At 37.2% G+C, this 24211-nt stretch overlaps 1 protein-coding gene across 1 annotated transcript in view; it reads left to right on the top strand.

Moving 5' to 3' along the window:
- SCLT1 (sodium channel and clathrin linker 1) overlaps positions 1-24211 on the top strand; it is a 30195-nt gene that overhangs the window by 4244 nt on the left and 1740 nt on the right. The window contains exons 3-20 of the mRNA XM_058803970.1: positions 197-249; positions 1069-1138; positions 1945-2000; positions 2368-2500; positions 3166-3288; positions 4750-4794; positions 6090-6160; positions 8574-8664; positions 8826-8917; positions 9509-9686; positions 10634-10732; positions 11203-11274; positions 11936-12010; positions 12493-12638; positions 12930-13122; positions 14467-14663; positions 22680-22758; positions 23836-23931. Of these exons, the coding sequence (XP_058659953.1) occupies positions 197-249; positions 1069-1138; positions 1945-2000; positions 2368-2500; positions 3166-3288; positions 4750-4794; positions 6090-6160; positions 8574-8664; positions 8826-8917; positions 9509-9686; positions 10634-10732; positions 11203-11274; positions 11936-12010; positions 12493-12638; positions 12930-13122; positions 14467-14663; positions 22680-22758; positions 23836-23931 (1869 nt within the window). The remainder of the gene's footprint in view (positions 1-196; positions 250-1068; positions 1139-1944; positions 2001-2367; positions 2501-3165; positions 3289-4749; positions 4795-6089; positions 6161-8573; positions 8665-8825; positions 8918-9508; positions 9687-10633; positions 10733-11202; positions 11275-11935; positions 12011-12492; positions 12639-12929; positions 13123-14466; positions 14664-22679; positions 22759-23835; positions 23932-24211) is intronic.

Genomic DNA, 24211 nt, shown 5'->3' with positions numbered 1-24211 from the left:
ATGTCCAGGAAAAAAAATATTATTATTTTTTCATATTGGGACAGCACTCAAGGTTTTTTGAACATAAACCTGAAAGTAATTCTGTGGCATATTGTGTGCAAATTACAGTACAGACAGTTTTGGGTTTCATATGAAAGTTTAAGAACACATACATTTATGTGCAATTACTAATGATTAAATTATTACTCCATTACAGGAGCATGCCCTTGGTGGTGATGGCACATCAGGATCCAGGATGATGGACCAAAGGTAACTGATTCCAAGTGATAAATGGGAATGCTGCAGTGTAGTTGAAGGAAATTGTCATGTGCTCACAGGAGTGTACATATCCAGGTGAACTAGGTCCTGTATACATGTGTCTGTAGAGGTGTTACTGTAAAAGTTCTTTCTAGGTGGTATTGTGTTTATTCAGTAAATTAAATTACTGACTTTACTGCCACAAGCTGTAAAATAAAGGATGAGAGATGAATGAAGGGATTTCTAGTCCAAGTTTTGAGAGAATAAACAAAAGTTGTGGTAAGACTGCACAGATCTAGGTAACACAGGTAACTACTGTCTGTTGAAATTGGGGGATGTGTTTAAAAATTTTTTTTGGTACTCTTCGACTGACAGTTGTCTATCAGTAAATGGTTTCATGATCACTGTAATTTACTCTTACAAAAATAACCTAGCTTTTCTTCTTAGCTTTTAATATAGAATTTTCAGAGAACTGCTAGCAGTTATGAAAATGTTAGGAGGGAGAATGTATAGAAGTAGAACTACAGTGTTCTGCATTGTAGTCTAGTCTTTTAATATTTGGGATTCTGTGTGACCCAATGAAATATTAATATTGTATTAATGGTCATTTATAATATCCCATTATATGTTCTATTTCTGCTATCTAGAAGCCTTGTTGTTAATAATCATTATTTAAAAGTAGTGATTAAATTTGTTCATTTGATTCTGAAACTCAAGAAAAGTGACTGCTCTGTTCTGGGCTCTAGATTAAAAATTCTTTAAAACTAGTTAATTATCAGAGCAGTTCAGCATTTCCAAAACTTATTCTGATCATATTTTTCAACTTCTTAGCTTGTCAGCTCTCATCACAGAGTATGGAAGACAGGTGGAGGAAATGAGAGAGCAGCTGCAGCTTTATCAGGTATGGGCATTCCCTACATTTCAGACTGGAAATTTCTCCTTTTAGTGAATATATGGGCACTACTTTTTGTCATGCTTCACAAAGCTGCTGGACTGCAGGCTGCCTCAAGGGGATGAATGGAGAGCTTCTGTGAAAAGCTGGGAGATTGTCCAAATTGCAACAGTGTCATCCTGGGGGTTGAGGTGGGATCCATCTTGCTTTCACATGACTGAAAATATAAGTGATATTGAAACTTATGGTACACAGAAAGCAATTTTTGCTTGTGATCTTCATGCAGAAGTTCCACACTGCTTTTGGTTTAATGCATTTAATTGGTTTGATCTGTCCATCATGAGGATTTTGCAAATAGTCTTGCAGCTTGATCAGTTTCAGGAGGGAACAGAAGCGCTATGGCTTCCTTGCACTAGTAAACAAAACAGCCAGTTTGGTCCATATAACTGGAGTTTCTCCTCAGTGAATTGCTAAACTTTCATCAAATGCTTGCAGCATAAAAGATGAGTTATCCACTCTACGCCTAAAAACTTGAGTTAATTAAAAATCAATCTGTAAGAGCCCTAAGACTTTCAAAAGGTTAAGTTTAATGTCTGTAATAACTAATAAATTCTGAGGTGTAACAGGACTTGGCAGCCATGAAATTCAAGTGGCATCCTGTGACTTGCCTTAAAAAATCAATTGACTTTCATTTCCTGTATTGTGCTGGATTAAATTGTCCATCTTTTACAATGTCAGTCAGAAATACAGAATTGACAGTGTTACCAGAGTTTGTGTTACTTAAATGACTGCTAACTCTTGAATGTCTGTATCAGGCACAAATGGGTGGGATGAAGAAAAAATTGGAAGAAGTCACCAAGGAAAATGAAAGGTAAATAATTGCACTGCCATGTTGCTGCTGCCATTTCTCATGATTTCTAAACATTAAAAGCTTTTTTTCCCTAGGACCTTGATATCTTTGAAATCTTCTACTTAGTAAATTCAGGAGCCTAACATTAGAGTTTTGAAGTGCTCATACAGGTTACAGCACCAGGTAGAGGAGATGTTACCATGGCACTAAAAGACCTAGATGTGACACTATCTCAAACTGTCCATTTTGTTTATAGAACATAATTGACTATATTTAAATTTGACTTGGAAGGAAGTAAAACGTACAGATGGAAGGCACAGTATATTTCAGTTGTTAAAAAATCCCTTTTAAAGAAATACCTTGCTGAACTTAGTTCTTTGAATTTCAGGCTGCATGCAGAGTTGAAAGAGCCTCTTGAGAAGCAACTGCAGGCTCTTCCTTTTGTGCATCTGGAAACTGATATTCCTGCAGATGAAGGCACAGTGAGAACCCTCCAAGAGGAGCTACGTGTGGCAAAGCAAGTGTGTGAGATGAGACATTTATTTTCTTTTATTTCTCTTGTTGTGCCTTGGCAGATTAGGGGAGGCTGTTTTACTTTTTGATTCAGAAATCATTTAGGCAGAGTTCCTTGAGGCTGTGTTGAGCCCCTCTTGAGCTCAAAGATTGAAGAAGCTTCTTTCCTAGATTCATAAAATAATTTTTAATATTAATTTGTGTCAGTAATTTTATCATCTGTAAGTCAAATGCGTGATCAGCAACTCATGAAATATTTTGTTCAATTCAAGCTTTTTGTAGCAACTTGTCATTTAATCAAAACTATTGTAATGAGATATGAGGAGGGAAGTGTGGGATGTAGAAAATAGTATCTAAATGTAAAAGTACAAGTGAATTTTGTTCAGTTTATTACAATATATCAATTGAATTTTGGTATTTGAATAGTGTCTATACTGCAGGCCTACCTTAAAGACCTGTGAAAGTTTGAACTCTTCAAAGAAAAGGCAACTGGAAGTGGAATTTCAACTTCCAAGCATCTGTTTCTCTGCACTTGAATTTAAATTTTAAAATAATATGTGCAGAGAAAAGTATAGTAATGGCATTTCTTCACAACAGAAGTTAAGACCTGTCTTTTTAGCCAATGCCAGGTGAAGACAAAGGTGCTGTGATAGAATATTTTTCTGTAAATTAGGAGAGAGACCAAGCAGTGGAGCGCTGGCAGACGCTGTCCCAGGAGCACGACCGGCTTCAGCAGCAGTACCAGGAGCGCCTGACCAGAACACACCTTCTCATAGCTGAGAGGAAAAAGCAGAGTGTAATTCTCATTTCTTTTTGTTCTTTTTTTCTTTTTCATGTACATATATGTGTGTGCACAAAATGTGCACGTGCATATAAATAATCCTGTGTTTGAATTGCACGGTCGGAAATCTTCAGGATTGGTGAAACATATGGAAAAGCTGCTTAAGATTTCTGAGTTCTGAGGGGAAAGTCTTTCTGTATCTGTTGTCCTTTGAATAGCTGGAAAAGCAGTCACCCTTTCTTGCTGTTATTCATTAAAGAAGTAAACAGGTGAAAAAATTAAGTTCACTAATCTTTGTTTAATGCTAGCTTGTGTTTAGCAGCCTGTTTCTCTTCTGCTGAGTCTGGGGAAGGCCTTTCAGGAAATTCTTAGAAAAGTTGTTCTGCTCTGATGAGCTGTGTAAAGATGCTAAGTGTGTGAAGAACTAATAGAAACTTTTATGTACTTTGCTACATGTATTCCTAGGAGAGAATGTACAAATTATTTTAATATTTCCTCTCTATTTTCAAACACACTTGACTTGTGGGCACAGCTACAGCTCACCTCAGAAATATTTTTTTACTGATTTTTGGTTTTTTGTGGTGTTAAGTTCACTTTGGTAGTGTGATCCTTTCTGAGAAAAAGGGTAAGTGTCTGTGCAGCTGTTGTACTCTGTCAAATTTCATAATTATTTCAAGGAGTAGTTAAGAGGACTCTGATCTTTGTGTAGTTCCAAATTCCTGCTCCTGTTTCTTCTATTAATTATTTTTTTGTGTTGCATCTTCAGGTACTAATAACATACACAGTAGAGTATAGAGAGCCATTGGTAGCTGTTGTAGGGTTTCCAGATTCCATTCCTTATTAGTAACTAAATTTTTGGTGCATTGTAATTCCACCTTGACAAGAACGAGGCTAAACAGCCTTTTATTCTTAAACATCTCCCAGAGAAAACAGCTCTCCAGTTAAATAAACTTTTATTTTAGGTTTAGCTTTCAATGAAGGAGCAGCAAACAGCTGTCAGAGGTAAATAGAAATAGGTAAGATCAAGTAGAATTGGAGTTGACAGAAGGCAAGGAGGAGAGGCGACATCATAAGGACTGTATGGCAAAGAACAAATTAAAATGTCCATAACAGGCATTTTTTAATTAGTGGGTGCAAAGTCTGTTAGTTTGCTTAGCAAAACTGCTTGTAGTAGCACCACAGTCTGTGTGACTCTTTAAAAGCATTGTTCATGTGTCCCTTCATGTTTTCATAGTAAGTGCATGTGAGGTTTGGAGGGAGGCAGTTTGTGACCCAGGAAAAATTAGATAGATAATTCAGTAGGAAATCTAATTTCATGGGGTATGAAGCCAATCTAGCTGAAATCTATGAAAACACACTGAATTTCCTGCTACATGTATAGGGGTTTTTTATAATGTTTTCAGGTGACAACGAAGCTTTCTAATTATTCACTTCTTCTCACTGTAATAATGATAAGAAACTGAATTCTCTTTTTAGGATCAGCTGAGTAGCATCCAGCAGCTGACTCGCCAACTGCACGTGGTGAGTAAAACCTTCTGAACAGTGAATTAGTAATTTCTTTATTTTCCTAATAGACCCTCAGAGTACAAAACCACAGCAAAAAGGCCTTCACACATACCTGGTGCCACTCAAATTTGCAGACTTCACTCAGAATTACAGCATGTGGCTAGTGTACTTCACACGTGTCTTCACAAAGGAGACATTTCTTTCAATTATGCCCTCTTGCATATACTCTGTCTGGCACATTTTTATCCATTCCTGTTTTGGTACTGCTGTCTTCAGTGTCTTTGTCACCTTTCTGCACATTTTGCTGAGCTCTAATAACCTTCCAGTGCTTTATCCACATCCTTACACTGTGAGACTTCTTAGTTAAGCTTTAGCTTAGGCCTTCCAAAATTGACAAGCAGTTCTAATAGAATCTCTCCAGTAGTTTTTTGTTGAAAAATTGAGGTGAAAGAAGGGGTGAGGTTTTTGACTGGGCAGTTTGTTTTTGATTCCTGTATGATTTTTTTTGAGTGTTTGTTTTGAATACTGGCAAAAAGACTCCTAACCTACTCTAACAGTCTAATCTTGTTTTTATCACTGAAATCTTTTTTTCTCACATCAGAGAAAAGAGTTAATACAATATTTAAGATAAAGATAATCCATTTGTTTGCATTATCCCAAAAACATTTGGCACCATCTGCTACCAAAGGCATAAAGATGTCATGGGATAAAGCATGAAGCCCTTTTTTTGAACTAACAAACTGAAAAATAGGAAGTGAGGAGACATGTTAATTAGTGACATTTTTTATTGTGGTAAAACAGCTGTGTTTCCTAGATGTGCTCAGGTTGGAATTGTTCAGCATATTTATCCATGCTCTGGAAATGAGATTCAGTATTGAGGCAAGAGTGTTCACTGCTGATGTTAAAATACTTAGGGTAGTCAAAACTGAAGTACACTGCAGAAATTTGCAGAAAGATCTCATTGATTATCTGAGTTCATTTCATCTGATATTTTGTTGTTTTTAGTGAAACCAAAATAATAGATCTGGGCAAGATGAGGTTTTTACTTTAAGTACTCTGTGGTGGTCTTGAAATGAAGTGTTAGCACTCAGATATTTTAGAAGTAGCAAGTGCCTGAAAACAATTCTTAGCAACAGTCAAAAAAGCAAGAAGAACATTAGCAGTTAATAGGTGAGAGGGAAGAAAAGGAGAATATTGTGCATTTTGAGTGCTGCCTGCCATTGTGGCCATCTTTACTATATCGGTGTAAGGCATGTGTAACATTTTCAATGCTATAGTGAACATCTTACAAATCTCTCTTTATTTTGCAGACCAATCAGCAGTTTCTGAAAACTGTGACAGAGCAAGATGTGGAACTAGAGCAGCTACGAAAACAGCTGAGGTATAAAGCAGGCAGATTAAAAAAATAATGAACATCTTTTCTGGAGCTTTTCCTGACCTGCTGCTGTGCCATGGGCCTTGTTTGTACTGCAAGCTAATTTCACCCTCACAGTTAAAATGGCTTCAGTAGCTGTTTCTGAAGTTTGCCAGACATCATTAGTGTTATATATGGTAACATATTTCCAGTTAGTGTTGTTTGGTCCAGCTTTTCCCTGAAACAGTCAACATTTGACCTTTGATTTAAAAGAAAAATTGTCAGTATCACATCACAACTAATTCTGAAGATAGGCTTTCATTAGAATACAGTTTGCTCAAAAGCCAGTTATGTGGTTGCTCATTACAGTTCTGAAATTTGTATGTTCAAACAAGCTTCCAAGTTTTAATTTTTTTAATAAAATTTCCTTTCACTTCTTATCAATAAAGAGCTCTAAACCTCAGGTTCTGTGGAAGTTAAAGGCAAAAGAAGTGTTAATTACATTCCTGAAGTATATCAAGAGAAAGGAGAAATAATACCTGTGACAAAATTTCATAGTTATTTGTGTTTACAGCTCAAGTCTATTCAATGCCAGTTTACTGTGTCTCTCTTCTCTTTTAGCTGGTGATGGTTGATGTCAAATTAAAATTTTATTTCATTCAACAGTGGATTTATGAACTGAGAGTAAAATAAAGAATTCAGTCATTATCCATCTCTAGTTACAGACACTGGTACATGCTCACCTTCCTCTCAGATCAGCCTGAAGTCCTTGCACCCCTAAAACCAGTTTTTTACTCCCAAAGTTAATGGCAGCAGCTCTGTCTGACCCTAGAAATTGCTGCAGTGTTTCTCCAGGAAGTCTGGAATATTTTCACCAGCTGCTTCTATAACATGAAGATGTAATCTGCATGGATTATATAACATATGGTGCAGACAATTATAATCCTTTGGCATGTTTTCCATAGTTTTTCATGATTTATGGGAATAGAGTACTAAGTCAGGAAAGCAAAAGTAGATTTAAAAAAACCAACTTGTGTGTCAGAGAATTGAGGTTATCCAGGCCATACAAAGCTAATTTAGCTTTGTATGGCCTGGATAAAACACACAAATTAAGAAACTTGGCAGAGCTGGGGCATGGATCTGCATTTCAGAATCTTAAAGCTCCTAAACGGAGATAACTTGCCAAAATTAGGTCAAAGATATAGTGTACAATAAAGAATAAAAGCTGTATCTTTAGAATCAATTTGTTGCCTGTAAAATGCAGACCTCTGAATTTTATCTAACCCTGAACTTGGTTGTTTAAAATGCATTGTTAATACTTCAGATGTTCTAATATTTATGACCTTTTTATGTTTCTCTTATTTTTCCCTTCTCACACTGCCTTTTGAGTTTATATTTTGCTTTACAACACTTCTAAAATATTTTGCAGGAGGCAATTTAATGTCCTCCTGAATTTCCAGTACTTCTTGTAGGAGAAAGATGCCTTGTTTCAGATGGACTAAGGTCAGAGTTTTGGGCCCACACTGAAGACCATTTCTTTAGGAATAATGTTTTTATTGTAGTTTTTGCATCTTAAAGAAACTGTAACCCTAAACTAACTTATCCAATTAATTGGGTAAAATTGCTTGGATTGTATATTTTGCTTAAGATTTTCATGTAGGTACAGTACTCTTGACTTGTATGCCCTGAATTCAAAATCAGTATTTCTACAAGAAATATTTGGTTGAAGTTGATTGTTAAAAGTATGAAATATTTCCCAGCTTCTTTCATGACCATTGGTGCTGCAGTTTGCATGAGCTAATCTAAGACAGGTTTGCTCACTTTTACCTTTATGATAGAGTCAGTCATTGGTTTTTAAATTTAGCCTAATCTGCAGCCTGAATAATTGGGTTACACCCCAGGTGCAGCTCTCTGTGTCTTTCTTTTCCCAAGTCACAGGAGTGGCAGGGTTGCTTTTTTCAGCAGACTTTTCTACTGAGGATGAAGAGCCACTAGTCATTAACATGATTCACCAACTATTCCTGGGGATTTTTCCCCTCTTCTCCTTCTGCACATCAGCTGAATTCTTCAAAAGTGCATAATGATTGTTTTAATTAGTCCTGTTGCTTTAAAAAGTGAAATGTAATTCTGCAAAAGACTTCTCTATAAGATATCTGTGACTAATTATACCTAAGTTATTGAATCACTTGAACTTTTTGATTTCCTAGTCCTTCTTTAACCAATGCATACTCCTTCCTTATAATCTGTGAAGTAATTCCCACAGGACTTTTGGAGTTTGGTATTCCTCTCTCTCTGTGCCACATAGGGAGAAGGAGGAAAACCTCTTTTGCCCTGTGAGAACAGTATTGTGGAATTTTTCTGCTCTTCCCAGCTATTGTGACAAAGTTTTAATTGAGCCATTTTTTCCCCCTCTATTAAAAATGGTTTCTTTTGTACACAGGCAAGCCAAAATAGATGGGCAGGCAGCAAATGCTAAGCTTGAAGAAATGATGGCATTGAAAGAGAAGCTTCAGAGCCAATTGGAGAGAAAGGTATTCTAAGAAAGGAATTTCTGTTGCAACTGAGTGGGCAGTCATTTTCTGAATGCTGATGTTAAATGAACTGCAAGTTGTTATCTAGCTTGTTTTATGTGATTATATCTTTATTTTGTTCAGCTCAGATCAGGACTGAGTAATACTTTCATTCTTTCCAGGAAGAAGACAGGATGTCTGCCCAGGAGAGAGAAACAGCATCTGACAAACGCTTGCAGCAAATGCAGTCCAACATAAAACAGCTGGAAATAAGGTAAAGAGAGCTCCTTGTGTGTTACTAACAGGATACATGCAAAAATTTATACCCTACAAAAATAGAGGGGTTGTCTGTCCTTGCATGTTTTGTGGCAAACATGTTAGGAAGTAACAAAGATAATCCTTCTGAGGCTCTCTTGTCCCTTCTCATGCCTGCCAATACTGACAATCATAATTAAATGAGAATTCCTGAGCTGTTGTGAAATTACCAGTGGCTTTCTCTCTCTAAAACTGTAGCTGCAAATTCATTGCCCACATCCAGTTATTCAGTTTCCTCCACAGAGGAAAACTTTATTTCTTCTGGGTCTGTTCTGTTCTGGTTTAATATAGAACATTTTCAGTGATGTATCCCAGGATATCACTGGGATTCTTCAAAGGATCTTCTGAGATTAGATATCTGAGTTAACTCCTATAATTCTGTTTCTTTCCAGGAATTGATTGATCACCAAACTCAAAACACTCTGTCCAAAAACAAGCAGAAAACAATGCAATTTGGGCAATTTATGAATAGATACTTACTAATAGCTCAGTTTGAATGGATCAGTGTTCTGATTGACCATCACATTGTTAAATTTCTGCTATCTTGTAGATTGTGTGTGGCTGTTCAAGATGCTGAACAGCTGAGAACAGAAAAAGTAGCCCTGGAGGAACAGATCACAGAGCTTCAGGCCAAGTCTGCCAATCTAGAAAGTGAGACATATGATGCTGTTGCCAAAGTCCAAGATTGCATACAGCTCTTGGAAGAAGCTAACCTGCAAAAAAGTCAGGTAAGTCAGGTGTTTCCTAGAAATTAGGGTATTTAGAATACACAAGCTAGCTGCTTTCATTAAAATTAGTCATGCACAGAGAGCAAACTGGGATGTGACCACTCATCACTCAGATTTGTCATACAGTACAAACTTCAAAGCATATGTTGAGTGCCTGGATCAAGGTCATCTAAGTGATAACACTGTACCTAAATATGAATCTTCCAAACTTTTTGACAAGAGTTCAGGGTTTCTTATCCAGTACTGGTGTCAGGAAAAAAAAGGAAGGTTCTGTTATGAATTTATAAGTGTTAAAGACAAGACATAGGAAACAAGGAAAGTACAGAGTCATCAACAAAGAAACCTAGACATTGGAGGGCCTTAAAAGAAACTTTTTTATACAATGTGTGGTTAAACTATCACAGAAAAATGTTTGTGCCAAAAATATTGATATGAAAACAAGGCTTAAGCAGCCAAAACCAAGCAGACAATTCTTAATTTACTCCTCTGGCTTAAACATCCTGAATTTTTCAAACTGGGAAGAAAATTCAATGAACATAAGAAAAAAAGTCATGTTCAGTTAATGAACAGATTAAAAAACATGCACATTAATATACATATATGTTAACACTTTGTGTTTCAAATTGTTTTCTCCTTGCTCTGCAGGAGACTGAAGTGGAAATTTTGCTCTGGGTTCTTGTGCTTTCTTCTGTATAATTCCATGATCAGCCAAAATCTCCAAGTCCCAATAGAAAAAGGCATCTACTGACACTAATGCTTTGTGTGGTTCTGATTTACAAGAATGTGCATTTAGTGCCACATGTTTTCAGTGTCAGTGTTACTGAGCCTCAGTGTAAAAAGTAAAAGGGAAAAGAAAATGTTTTTTGAGCAATGTGTGTTTTTCTCTTGGTGCTCTTAGCATCACACGGAAATATCAGTGCTTTTTCATTTTGTTATTTTTCTTTTAGGCACTCTTTGGGGAGAAACAAAAGGAAGAAGAGATCAAAAAACTGCAGGATGAAATGTCTCAACTTGCAGAAAATACTGCTGCAAGAATTAGAAAGGAAGTAAGTTCTGATGTTAAGAAAGATGGGAAGATTTTTTGGATTTCCTCTGGTGCATGGTCATCACAAGCAGTTTTCTCACAAGAGTTTGGATAATATCAGTGGCAAGGCAGCATGGTGATAGCACCATCCTCTTCAGCATTTATTGTCCAGACATGTTCCAAACAAGAAGCAAAAGTGTTGGTGTCTCTGCAGACACTGGCTTGGAGAAGGCTGCACTGTGAAGATGTGAATGGCACTTGTGGTGTCTTCATTTGTGCTTTTTTGTCTCCTAAACACCCTCAATTAAAGTAGTGTGGATTGATAATAATCATTCTTCTAACATTTATGTCATAAGAGCTGTCAGTTATTGCTGTCCCAGCTATTTCCATGCTTTAGATACATGCACCACCTATATACTACATCTATATGTCAAAAAGCAAGATGGAAAAGAAGTTAGTGGGACTAATTTTGGAGTTTTGTTTTGGTCCCAGGTGGACACTGCAAAGAAGCAATGTAACATGCAGCTTTCTCGGCTGACAGAAGAAGTTTCAGCTCTTCAGATGGTATGGAGTTGAGTGATAAAAATATTTTCAGTAGCAAAACATTCTAAGACTTTAACTAAGACTTTTGCTGATCAAATACTTCCACTAGAATTTAGTATTTTAGGTCAATAATGAGTAATTGTGTAGGACAGTCCTCTATTGCTGTACACATTACATCCTGCATGTCTCCAGAGATGAATTCACTGGCATTTTGACAGTGAGATCTGTGCTCTAGAAAATATTTCCCATGTGATGGCACTTCTGAAGTATCCTCGTTTCTTTCATAGACTCTGAACTCAGCTTCCATGATTATCTTGTATGTGTAGAAAGGAAAGCTGATATGAAAGCTGAGAAAGTGTCCTAACAGAAAGTCTGTGTATCACAGACATCCTATTTCTGAATGGACCAGCAACTTGTAATAAATTATGCAGGTGACCAGAAGAATTCAGTGCTTATGCACCTATTTATGCATTAAATTTATTTTTAAAAGGTTTCATTTGATGTGCCTTGGTCTGTATATTGAGTGATCCTACAGAGAAATTAATGAGCAGGTAAACAAAATCAAATGCATCCATGGCAGCAGCAAGAACTGCATTTACACTGGGTGAAGTTTGGCTTCAGCACTTCTTGAGTTTTTATTTTGATTTATTAAATCTTATTTCAAAATTACTTCTATGAAAAGGAATGTGCAGAAAAACAAAGTCAAATTGAACGAGCCATTAGAGAAAAGAGAGCAGTGGAAGAAGAACTTGAAAAGGTAAGGCAATTGTATTTTTACATCACATTTAAGATCTCTTTACAGAAGGAAAAATACATAGATTTTTTTCCATTTTTCATATATTTCTCCCTTAATTTCTTATTTTATTTTTGAGTAAATGTTCTTATAAATTTTCATGTATTTACTTTAAGGTTGTTTGTATTTTATTTTTTTTTTTAATCCAGAAATTATTTTTTTTTTTTAATCCAGAAGGTCTTTTAAAGCAGCAACACCAAACTGAAAAAGAAAGTTCTTTGAAAAGTGTAAAAAGTAAAAGAGATGTTTAGCATAACCAAAAGAATGCTGGTAGATATTCCAGTCAAGATCAATGGACATAATACAAAATAAATGTCTGATCAGATCATTGGAATCTTTCCTCTTTTTCAAGTGGCAGCAACAATGTTAGAAATACAGTTTAATTTTAAATCATGGGAAAAGAGGATGCAATGAGGAGTAAACTGACATGTGAGTTGGCTCTTCAGATTTACAGGGAGCACAGAGAGCACGAATCTGACAGCAGGAAGCTGGAGCAGCTGCATCAGAAGTATTTACTTGCAGAAGCTGCCAAGGATGACCTGCAGCGGGGTCTGCAGGTGACACAAAATAAACTGAAACAGCTGGAAATGAAGTAAGTGATGTTACAGATGTTTACAGAAGTAAGAAGAGAAAGCAGTGGAAACCACTTGGACTATTTGAACTTTTCAATGTGTGTTGTTAGGGCTTTGTCAAATCCTTTCATTCAGTAGCAGACATAGTATTAAGATACCACAATTGTGAAACTAAGATTGATTTTATCAATTTCATCATCATGATAACATTCTTTGCTGATTTGTGGATAGCTCCCAGTCTATTTCTTTCATTCTCTGGTTCAGGAGTTATTCAGTTCTTCAGTTGCAGCCAGACTTTCCTTCTCTTTTAGCTCTGAGGAAGAGAAATCCCGTTGCCAGGAAGTTATCAGTAAATTGCAAAGCACTCTGGATTCAGAAAGAGAAAAGAGTTCCTTTGTCAGTGAACAAAGACTGAAACTTCAGCAGGAGAATGAACAATTGCACAATGAAATGGAGGGTTTGAGAAAACTGGCAGTGGAGGCTCAAAAAAAAGCTAAAATCAAGGTATGGTGGGGTTTTTTTGTTTTTTCTTTGAAATGCAAGGCTGATATTTGCTTAGTAAGGCAGCAGTTCCAAGGAAAAAACATAAAATGTTTAAACTAAGATTGAGAGTTTCCAGATGCATCCTGGTTGCTGCTTAAAAGTATTTTATTGATGCGTTGTGTGTCCTCAGAATCCATGGGGGAACTCAATCTCTGCTAATTAAATTGCATTTTAATGTGTATTAAATTCTCCTTGATCAGAAGACCCCAAATGTTCTTTGCTTTAAATAAGCAATGAATAGATTAAATAATGCAATTCCCAATCTTTGTTTATTTATTGTCTCTAATGTGTCAGAAATCTTTGTCTGTCTGACTTTTTGCCCACAGTGTTCCTCTACTTGTGTGTCCACCATGTTGACAGGACAGTGTGTAACTAATAAATAATTTAACAGTGTGGCTCTCAAGCACTGTTTCTTATTTCCTGGGCAGAGGAAATTGTTCTCTATGCTTAGCTGCAAAAAAAAAAAGAGTGTTAATGTTCTTTTTGAATATTTTCCATTAAATGCTGAGCAGGCTGCAGGTGGGATAAGGAATCAGTAATAACCTTAACAGATTCAGGGTGCCTGTGGCTCCTGGATGGAGGAACAGCTTTCCTCCTTGACGTGCTTTCTGAAAGCTGCTCCTTTCCCCTCTGCAGTGTAAAGATACCAAAGAAAGGGATCTGAGGATCTGGAGCAATGAAGACAACCCTCAGCAAGCAGTTTTGCAAGGTGTGAGTGGGGACCAGCTCAAATCTGGCTTCCACTTTGCACTACAAGATAAAGCAAGCTGTGAAATTGAGCAGGGACTCTTGTACAAGTCCATAACCCTTTGCTTAAACAAAGGATGAGGATCTTGTAACAGAGAGGTGGTGGATGTGAAGCACAGAAAGCATATACTAAATCTTTGTCTGTCTCATTTTTAATCAGGCAGGCTTCCATTACAGTCACAGATAAGATTCACTGCTTGATTTCATTTCCCTCTGATGTACAAAGGGTTGCAGATGCAGTTATGAAACTCCTAACACATTTAGCTAGATGAAAAAGAACCAACTTGTTTCTGTGGAGGAAACACAAGGGAGAAGAATAAAGATTACTTACAAAAATAAGCATACACAGCTCATTATCCTTTATTGTCAGTTGTCCTATTTGCTTAAATTGGCTTTGGGAACACCTAGCTCTGAGTATATAATTAGAAGTTTAATTATTGTATCTTACACACTTCCAACAAACATTTATAAATTTAACTCAGGCATTGTAAAACAAATATTAAAAAAAAGGTGAAGAGTGAGAGATTTGATTGTGCTGGATTTGTGGGGTGTTTTCAGATAAGCACAATGGAGCATGAGCATGCGGTGAAAGAACACGGGTACGAGGCTCGGCTCAGGGAGCTGGAGGACACCAGCCACAAGTCCAGCACTGAGCTCAGACGTCTCCTGGTAGCTCAGCAGAAAGCAACAAACAGGTGGAAAGAAGAAACAAAGAACCTCACTGAAACTGCAGAAGCCAGGATCAGTAAGCTGAAGTAAGTGCAGTTTTGTTCTCCTTCTGCAAAGGGTGGGTCAGGTGCTGTTTGGGGGGAAAAACTTGTGGTGAAAACCCATAAAGAGCAAATCATCCAGACTCAAAGATGTGCTTGCATCAAAACAAAGTGATCTAAACTGTGATGCTCTCTGAAGTCAGCACTGAAGTAAAACTTCAATTGTTTCATTATCTTGTAGATAATGTGTAAGGTCTTGTAATGACAAAAAGCAAATGGAATATATTACTTTTCATTTTTCTCCTTTAAGATACAGCACATTCAATTTAGACAATTTTAACTTTAGATTATGAGAACTTCTGTACCTCTTCAGAAAAGCCATAACATCAGTTGTGGAGTGAATCTCCAGACTTCTAAAATAAACTGGACAAAAACCTCTTGGAATGTACATCTAATGTGCTCTACTGAACAGTTGCTGTTATAAATGAAGATAAAAATGGGTTGTGTGAGTCTCCTAAGAAAAAAATACGGTATAAACTTTGTGCATTTATATAACTTATACATAATATAATTTGCATAACTTTGCTCTTAATTCATCCATATTTCTAAGCTGATGCTTGTATTTTGCAGTGCAGAATACAAGAATATTTTCAGTTTTGCAAGTGTCCCCTGTGCTTCATTTCTAGGCTCAGGAAATGCTGTCAGTTAGCTCAAGTAGGCTATTAATTTGAGATTAAATCAGCCTGGTGTTTTTATAGAACTGCAGAGAAGTTTATGTCCTCAAGATCTCCTCTTCTTCATAAGTGCTTAAAACTTGAAGGAGGTTGACACACTGGTCCACAATAACCACTAAAATAGGAAGCCTTATTTCATTAGTGTAATTTCTTTAAAATTAAAGTAGTTAGAAAGGAATATAACACTGCATTACCTTTCAGTAGATTTGAGAAGAATTCAGGTTGTCTATCTCTGTTAACTTGATAAATTTGAAGCAGCCCTTTAATCACTTAAAGTGATTCACTCATGTGGTTCTTTGCTGAAAGTGATTTTAGAAGTTGCTTTGCTATCATGTTAACATGGAAGCTAAGCTTTTCCCTATTAAAATTGGGAACCTGTGAATTCTACCTTTCCTTTCCTTTGGGGTAGTCCTGGGGTTTTTTCATGTTTTATTATTAATGTAATACTTTACATATTCTCAGCTTCACTCATATTTCCAGTACCCCATGCAATTTCTGTAGTTACAGTTCCTGAAGCATAGCTTGGCTGTCAGAATTCCAGTGGTGTGAGTGGAATTAGAACCCAGCTCTAAACACAAGCCAGGAAAATCTACTTTGCCACTACTGTTAACCTGGATATCCACCTTTGCAGTGAAATACATGCTCATCTTTTCTTTCCCTAAGCAAACAGTTACAGGGGGCTTTTAACCTTATCTGTTCAGGTACAGGCTGGCTTTACTTTCCACTAAAACATCCTGCATTTTGCAAAGGTTATTACTAAACAGTTCCTTAGGAAAGGGAAAAGCCTCTTTCAGAAGACAAGAGCATTGAGCCTGTTTGTGAGACACTGGGAGCTGATTCACTGACAGTTTTAGTGGTGTAGCTTCACTCTATGTAATTACCTGGCTCTTACTGATACTTTTTTAGCTTCTTTTGCAAATGCAGTAACTGGAGAAGAAAATTATTTTGCAATCTTTCATGCTAAGGTAAATTTCAGCTCTCAAACTTGTAGTTTATTTTCTGTGAATCAAAATACAAAACTTCACAGCTGAGCATCTGGGTTCATCACTACATCCTGGATGTGGTTCAGCAAGTTCCACTTAAAAGGAGAAAACTGCAGACTTCCAAAATAATTAAAGTTATCTGTGATATAGCTGTTTTCCCTCTAAAATCTTTACTGTTCAGTGTTAAAATGTTGTTACAGCAGACCAAAAGATTTAGACCTTATTTATCTGCAGCAAAATGCTGACATAGGAAATACAAGGAAGTCTGCTTTGTGAACCTGGATGAAAAGTGGGTAATAAATCTTGAAAATGTCCCTATTTATGTGACTTCAGTAGGTATTTTGGTGCAAGTCTAAAAGCTAAGTCAGTTAGTTTATGATATGGTTTTGTGTGTTATGCCTTTTCATAATGGACAAACTAGAAATAAAAGTCTTTGTTAGGCATTTGCTCTACCTGGCAAGGAAGCTGGCAACAGAAACAGGAAGGTTGTCATTTATACTGACACCAGGAATATGGTGTTAAATCTGTGCACTGATGCTCTGATATCATGGTGACAAGTAGTCTGACTGACCCTTATCAGTATTATCTGGAAATTTTAAAGCCAGCTTGTTTTTTCACCCTATATTCCAGACACTCAGCAATGTAGTGCAGAATGCAGTTGGTATGAAAATCAGCTCCAGAATTTACATTGTAGTAATTATTCAGCACAACAGTCCTTGCTTATACTATAAATGTATAATTATCATATTTCTTTTCATCTATCACAATAACATTTTGACTGCAGGTACAGAACAGCAAGCAGCTTCTTACTGTGTTGGGAACTAAAATCAAGTTGCTGATTATTTAACAAGCAGAATAATTTTGCAGCAAATGCATTTATCGGGGAAATTTCATTAAGAACACAAAATAAGACTGATACTGGTAATGGATTAATTAATCTATTGTTAATTAAATGCTGTGTTTGAAAGGTCTCTTGAGGCTAATGCAGGAAATGTTCTCACCAAGCCTCGTGGTGGGGTCCAAGGGAACAAAGGATCCCTGTAAATAGGTGAGCAAATGCAGAGGGTGTGTTGGTGACATCTAGCAGAATTCAATTTCTTAACAAAAATACAGTTTTTAACAAGAATCATTACTCTTGCAGCATGCTAATGTGTTTTATAGCTGAGTGGTTTTTTAGGAAGTTATAAACTTCCTAACCAAGTCCTCTCCATGTGTGTGGGGGAAGCATTTTGGATTGCATTGCACCAGGAGGCTGCTGGTAGTGCAGCTCCCATAAACACTGACTCAGTGTCCCATTTGTTGGTGTAGGTGTTTCCCATTCCTTTGCCTCAAAGTCAGGGTGGTTTTCCAGTCCTGTCCTCATTGCTTTCATTTCCCATGTGAAGGTGTCTGAAGCATTTTTGGCTTTTTATTAAACTGACCAGCAGCAGCTGCTAACTTTTCCACATTCTGTGCTGCTCATTTGTCATGTTCTAGGTCTGCAGGGTTTTGTTGGTGAGGTGTAATCCATATGCACAAAGGAAGCATTAAATAATTCTAAAGAATGAAGCAGCACTAGTGAATGTTAGGTTTTTGATCTGAAAAAAAAATTAAGAAGTAAAAGTAAATTTTGCAAACTGTAATGGTAGAGCATATTATGTAAACAACCTAAGAATCTAGTGGATCAGTGAAAAAACTGTAGATAGAAGTGTTGATAAGTAAATTGATCCTTCCAAGCTTCACTGAAAATTATACTGTGCTTTTCTGGACCTTTGGGTCTCATTCAAGTTAAACATGGAACTGTTGCTGATAAAACTGAACTGGGAATTCAGATCCAGGGCTGAAACTGGAGGCAGTGTACTGAGTACTTGTAGACTAAATTACATTTACATTTCCTTCATACAAGTGTATTACAGTCTTCATTTATGAGAAGCTTTCTTGCCTCTGAGCATCCTAACCTGCTGCATGCATCTTAAGGAGAATTTCTGGGTAACAGACCTCATCTTCACCTTGCAGAAGGGCAAGGAGCCACTTTTGCTTCACTTTCATTGTCCCAGTCAACCCTGAAGGTGTCTGAGGAGGTCACTGCTCCTTGTCACACAGGTCATCATTCCAGATACAAACTTTTCTCTTGGCAGCATGGCCAACAACTCACTGCCAAGTTTATTCCCTTTATTCCCACAGTGTCTGCTCTGGCAGAGTCAGAAACCAAACTGCTCTGACCCCTGATTGCATCCATGGTAAATGTACTTGGAGTGCTAATATGTACTGAAGTGAACTTAGCCAGCAAATGCTTGTAATTATAAAATAGTAGTAAAATAGTATAAAGTGAGTGATCATTGTAAAAAGTTGTAAAAAAAAGTCATCCTTCATATTCTTTATAGGAATTTAATTGGAAAACAGAAGTATAGAAATTTTATAAAACTGTCAAACTTCTTTCATGATATTGAAAGAGCTTTTAAGTCTTGGTGAATAATTAAAGTATTTTATGTTAATCAGATTAACTGATTCTTTCCCCTGGTCCTGTATATGTGGATTTTTGTCCATGTAATCCAAATAACCAAATCAGACTTAGTGTTGAAAAAGCCATTTTGATCTCCAGTGTCACTTCTCCACAAATGGCTGTTGAATTTGATAAGAACTAGAAACAATCCATGTTGCTGTTATTGCTGACCTACAGGGTGCAGAGCTTCCAATTATAAAGCTTTAGGCTCTCAGTGGGAATGTCCCAAAACTTTAAGGTGATCTGCCTTTGACAGCCATGGTGAAAAACTCAATGCCAAGTGCTTTTTACTTTTCTTGTCTTCATTTGAAAGAATTTACCTTTGAAAGAAGTGAGGAAAGCACACACAAGATTTTAAAGGCTCTTGCATTGAGTGAAGCACTATAATCCAGAAGAATGGTTCCACATCTGGCCACATCTGGATGAGACTGCTCTTGTTGCTTTACAGCATCCCTGTGAAGCTCTGTAGCTCTTCAGACTTCAGCTGAGAAGAAGAAATGACACAGCACATAGGAAGTGGAATCAACAATACCAAAGGGATGTTTAGGAAATTTGTAAATTGGAAGGAAATAAACTCAGTAACAGCAGAAGAGAGGGTAGAGTGGGAAGGGTTGAAAGAGACAGTTCTGACAGCAGGATTCAGGCAAAACCAGGGTAATTCAGTCTGCCAGCATCTGCTCAAATAAAATGAAGTGACAGACTTTGCAAGTTTTAAACATAAGGGAAGATGATTGATTTGTTCTGTAAAGCCCACCTTTACAGGTCTGTACATAAATGCACAAATGCAAAAGATGGTTAATCATATCTGCCGTCTCATTGGCATATATTTTTTGCAATATCAGTATTTTTTGTAGCTTTTTATGTCCTTACCCTGAGAATGAAAATTTGGGGTAAATAGAGAATTTTGCAGGTAAGCAGATAAACCCTTGCCAGACTCTGCAGCAGTGGCCAACACCAGGAGCTTATTTTTGTTGAACATGCTTCTGGTTGGAGCAATAAGATTCACATGGATAAACAAAGTTTTCTATTGAATCCAATGACTGAATCATCCCAGAATGCCCTTCAAGTGGGCTAGATCTGGACAACTGCAGACAAGGAGAAAGGTCAATCCCCTAACTTAAAAACCTGACAGGAAACTGACAGTTCTCTCAACTTGCCATGGATATTGCTTTGGTCTGTCAGACACACGGATGACTGCTCAGTTCACCTTGAATAGGGGTAGAAATAGGTGTACACAGGTCTGTTCCTCTCAAAAACAGTGCATGAAACAATTTATAAACATTGGCTTAAACTATACAGGGTGTAGGTTTGCTTCCATGAAACATGGCATTTGAGGAGCTTTAAAATCTGAACTCTAATTACAGAAGTAATAAAATGCAGTAACAATATACAATGTGAACAAACAAATTAATAATCTTAGTCATCTGCCATTATTGTGTAGTAGCAAGATATAACTTTTGGGGGGGAGGGGGATAAAAAACACTTGTAGCATAAACCCATTAATTTGAGTAACTATACAGAATGGCTTAATTTCCTTAATAGTCACTTGCATGATAATTGTCAGTACTTAACAAAAGGGAATCCTTGCTATATTGTTTTTATATTTAAAGACTTTGCTTAGCTTAAGCCATCTGACTGCAGCTATTTTGGGTGTCTTTGTTCCAGTTTTTGCCTCTGACACATTTCTTTGTCATAGCTGGAGTCCCTGACTCATCAGTAGGCATGTGTGGGGTTTGGAGTTCTCTGTTTTTATCTTTTCTGTGATTGAAAATAGTCTGCCTCTGAGGAATGACCTTTTTTGGTGGCAATATATGAAGTGTTAGCCATGAATGCTTTCTCCTTAGTACAGGGAGTGAATTGCATGGCATCTTGAGATGAGGAAGTTGCCTCTTTTTCTGAAACATTATTCTTGGCTGCACTTGTGCAATGTTTGGCAGCCATAGCTGCTTATTTTAAGATGTTAATTAAAGAAAAAAAATCTTACCAGGATGAGAGACAGCTGCAGGTACTGGCAGGATACAAAATTCATAATTACTAAGAGTAACTGAAGCATATTATAGTATAATTCAACCAAAAAAACAGCTGGCACATGATATATTTGTCATGAGAGCTTTGCAGAAAGCACTTGCTGCAGCTGGTGGATTTATCACCCGTCTGCTGAAGTGCTGCAAGCTCACCTTTTGTTTCCTACTCACTTAGCACAATGTGCAGTGGGGGCTGCTGTAATTATCCAGCAGTTGGGGTTATTGCTCAGTTCTAATATTGAGGTCTCATAAGTTGTGTTTGGGGGAGGGCTAACACTCAGAATGAATCAACTGTCTGGCTCAATAGCCATCACATTTCCTGATGCTTACAAGGTTAAACTGTTTCCTTTTAAATACGTGTTCAGTGTGATCTCATTATAAAAATAATTTCTTGATCACAGCTGTGTATGAGCCTGTAAACTCTGTTTATGGTCTGTGCTGCTAAGCATGCTAATTCCACACCTCAGCACAAGCACAGGAGACAGGCTCCTTTCAGTAACTCACAATTTTTAGGACATCTAAAAATTGGTCTCCTATATTGAAAATGCCTCATTTGATGCTTGGTACTAATTACAGAGGACAAATTACAAAAACAGTGTTACATACTAGCACTTGATCCAGCAATCTTAATTCTTACTTTTATATCAAGTGCTCACATGTGATAACAGGTATAACCTATAGATGTTAACTGTTTAACAACCTTGAAGTATCTGCCTATGGACTTTCATTTCTAAGTTCAAAGTTGTTGAAGCTCTTGTGATATTTTTTGGGACTGGTGAAAGAGATTGAGATGGTGGGTTGAGAACAGGTGAGTGGAAATTCCTTACCAGCTGTAGTGGTGACCTTATGTTACACATATATTGCAACCTTGTATTTCAAATGCCATGTATCAGTTTTCAAACTTTTACAAAGTACTAAGTTTAAAAGTTTATAAAAGCAAATCATTGTTGAGAACCAAGTACCATCATTAAAATAGCAGACTTTAAGGTGAAAACCTGAGGTTAAAGTATCTGCTGCCTTACCTCCATTCCCTCAAAAAGAATAAAGGCTTTAGCTTCCCATGCAGTCTGAGCAACAGGTAGAGCATTTAAGGTGAGGTGGTAGAGACTGGTCAGAGGTTAGAACAGCTCACTTAGGTTTGCATCTTTCCCTGGCCAAAATTACTGGAGTTGTGTCTTTAGTCATCCTTCTTCTTGTCCTCATAGAAGGCTATAACTGTTTCCTTTAGGCACTAGCTCAGAGATTGTCTGTCATAACCCAGATGTTTTTTGTCTTCAATACTGTGTAAACTGAAGATCACTAAAATTCATTCAGTATAAAAGTAAAAAGACTGCTTTGAAGTAGGTGGTATTTTCCTTTTCCTCACGAAGTGTCACATTGTTGTCTGTCTCAAAAGTATAGAATGATTTATTTTTAGGTACTTCAAAGCACCTTTAAAAATGCCTACATTGAGGTCTGGTTATGGAACACTAATTAGAATGTTAATCTTAATATTGAACTTACTGTGCAAAATGTAGCTTATATTTATTACATACTAGATAGCATGCTTCCAAAATAAGATTCAATAGACAGGGGGAAAAAACCCTGTAAAATGTCAAGTGCTCTTGACAAAATCTTGCTGATTCCAACAAATGCATCTTGTTCCTCTGCCATTACACTTTTGAATGCACAGCATGAAGAAGTGCTGTGTGCTGCTTTTGAAATGGGTGGTTCAAGAGTAACCCTGCAATTAAAACCCACCACAAGCCTCCACAATTCAGGGAACTATCTATGAAATGACATTCCAATAACTGAAGTACCTCTGTTTGCCAATCAGCATCTTTTCTTGTGATTCCCAGAAGTGAGCTGCGTCAACAAAAACTCCGTAGCCAGGAGCTCATTTCCCAGCTGGAAATAGCAAATGAGAAGGTAACTGAGGTAAGATAATGACTGATGTGACAGCTACTTTCAGTGTGCATACACTTAAAATCTTAGCAGAAACCTATTTAGGTGAGTTATGTTGATGGCTTAGAGAAAATTAAGGATTTTTGACAGGGATAGGCAGTAACAGTTGGGAAGCCTCACTGTGTTCTTGCTGACTGACGTGTTCCAATGGCAGGAGGACAAATGAACTTTACTCTCAAATTACAGAAGTGAAAGAGGAATTCATCTTTCTGTCTTTCTAAGTGACTGATCTAGCAATTCTGGACAAATTTCAGGAAATGTTTCTGGACTTAACTTCTGCCTGTGAATCCCAGGCACACAGGGATTATGTGTAATGTGGCACATTCAGATACCAAGTTCTCCACATGCTGTGTGTATGCAGAATTTACATTCTGTGTCCATATATGAATATAGCTAAAAGCATTATCCATTAAAGATGAAGGGCAGGGCTGTTTTGGAATGTGCATTGTTCAATAATTAATGGGCACTTTAGGAAAGGGCTTTCCTGTCAGCCTTATAAATCTGGGATAACATCCAGTTCTATCCAGGGTAAGTCCATCTCTCCTGGTTTTTTTTTTTTTGTAGTGCTGTGTTATTTAGAGGACAAAAATGATATGAGAAGTGAGTAAAGGCTGTTTAAGAAAGGCTTTTTACTGACCCTTTGAAGGGAAGAGAGGAGATCTGTAGCAGGTTTATCATTCCATTTGTGTTATCTACTGTATTCTTCTTTCTTCTGAACTAAATAGCTAAAGCATTTACTTTGTAAAGTTGCATGGATTAAATAGCCTGAATTAAAATGTTAGCCTTAATCCATCTTGCTTCAAGGTGGTGAAATGAGTAAAAGTTCCCCTGCTGACTGATTGATTGGAAAAGTCAGATGATGTCACATTTGAGCTGGAAATTATCTATAATGTGTCAGCAGTTTGTCCTCAGGCTTTTATTGTAAAGGAAAAACAGTTCCACTTCTGACATTCCTCTTGTGCTAAGCTTCTTTTTGCTACTTTATCCAGTGAATGAGTGGCTTCAGTGAAAAAGAACTTGGCAGTGTGATGAGAGATTGTGTTTCCACAGGATGAGACACTGATGATGGAGTATCGGGAATACATCGACAGGCTGCAGAGGCGGCTCAGCCAGGCAGAACAGAGAGCAGCCACAGCATCCCAGCAGGTACCCAGCCCACAAAAAGTCTTATCCCAGCACTTGGAATGTGCAAAAGTACTCACTGTGCATCATTCCTGAGGCAGAGGTGATCACTCATGAGCATTATTGCCAACATGATTTTAACAAGCTTGGATTTTGGACATGTCACCTTCTGACAGGGTATTTGACAGCTTAGGTTTGTTTGTGGAATTTGATATGAATGAAACCTGGAGGTTCAAAATGTGTGAATGAAGGTGTACATGGCAAGTTAGCAAAGACAAAAAAAACTTTAAATAACTGTAGCTCC

Source organism: Ammospiza caudacuta, chromosome 4, assembly GCF_027887145.1.
Source record: "Ammospiza caudacuta isolate bAmmCau1 chromosome 4, bAmmCau1.pri, whole genome shotgun sequence".
Lineage (NCBI taxonomy): Eukaryota > Metazoa > Chordata > Aves > Passeriformes > Passerellidae > Ammospiza > Ammospiza caudacuta.
This window is presented reverse-complemented; position numbering and strand designations above follow the sequence as displayed.